Source organism: Fukomys damarensis, unplaced genomic scaffold, assembly GCF_012274545.1.
Source record: "Fukomys damarensis isolate Sample0158 unplaced genomic scaffold, DMR_v1.0_HiC HiC_scaffold_4, whole genome shotgun sequence".
NCBI lineage: Eukaryota > Metazoa > Chordata > Mammalia > Rodentia > Bathyergidae > Fukomys > Fukomys damarensis.
The window spans coordinates 38473824-38474665 of NW_022900916.1; the positions used below are offsets into that span (position 1 = coordinate 38473824).

General features: G+C 47.1%; 1 protein-coding gene across 2 annotated transcripts in view; it reads left to right on the forward strand.

Annotated features, from left to right (window-relative positions):
• Nucleotides 1-320: 320 nt before the first annotated feature.
• Nucleotides 321-842, forward strand: part of Rbm28 (RNA binding motif protein 28) — a 35503-nt gene continuing 34981 nt past the window's right edge. For both annotated transcript variants that reach the window (XM_033757907.1, XM_010633443.3), the window contains exon 1: nucleotides 321-580. In XM_033757907.1, coding sequence (XP_033613798.1) covers nucleotides 463-580 — 118 coding nt within the window. In that variant the 5' untranslated portion in view covers nucleotides 321-462. The remainder of the gene's footprint in view (nucleotides 581-842) is intronic.

The window sequence follows — 842 nt, forward strand, 5'->3', positions numbered from 1 at the left end:
AATATATTTGTAAAAATTTTTTAAATGTCTAACTCAATCACTAGCTGGAATTCTATACTAGGGCAGGGACCCTATCTTTTTGAGCTCATCAGTTTTATCCCTAATGCTTTTGACCATTCTGGTGAATTTGGAGTTGATGTCCTGGAAATGAGATTTCAAGAGAGGATTAACTGTAGATGCCAAATTTCTGGGGGGGGGGCGATGTTGGTACAGGAGGAGGAACCTCCCCTGCAAAGGGCTCCGCCTCTGGAAAGGCAGTTTTTTTTTTTTTTTTTTTTTTTTTTTTTAGTTCCGGAGTGTTTCTTCTGCTTCCCTTCACGTTTTCCTCCGGAGTCTTTTGAGTGACGAGCACTTCCGGTATCTCCCGGTCCTGCGTTACTGTAGTCCTGTTAAAGCCAGCTTCTCGAGTCGCGTGCGCCGGCCTGTCTCTCGTGGTGTCACGAATCTCGGTTTCCCGGTCTCATGGCCGGCCTGACCTTGTTTGTGCGCCATCTGCCTCCTTCGGCCCGCAGTGAGCAACTGGAAGAGGTGTTCAGTCAGGTGGGGCCGGTGAAACAGTGCTTCGTGGTGACTGAGAAAGGTAGGGGACGGGGCGATCGAAGAGGGTGGGGTTTCTGGGGGGCGAGATGGGAGCGGGGGACACCGTCCCAAACTTTAGGTAGTCACTCGTCACCTTCACTAAGAGAAGCAACTGGAGTTTCTTTTCCCAACTGACTACCTTAGATGGGCCCGTTAGGGTTGGTTTATGAAAGGCAAAGCATCCTCAAGTTTCCGTAGCGCTTTCCGTTTATTATACACGTTCACATGTATTTTTTTTTTTTTTTTTTTTTTTTTTTTTTTTT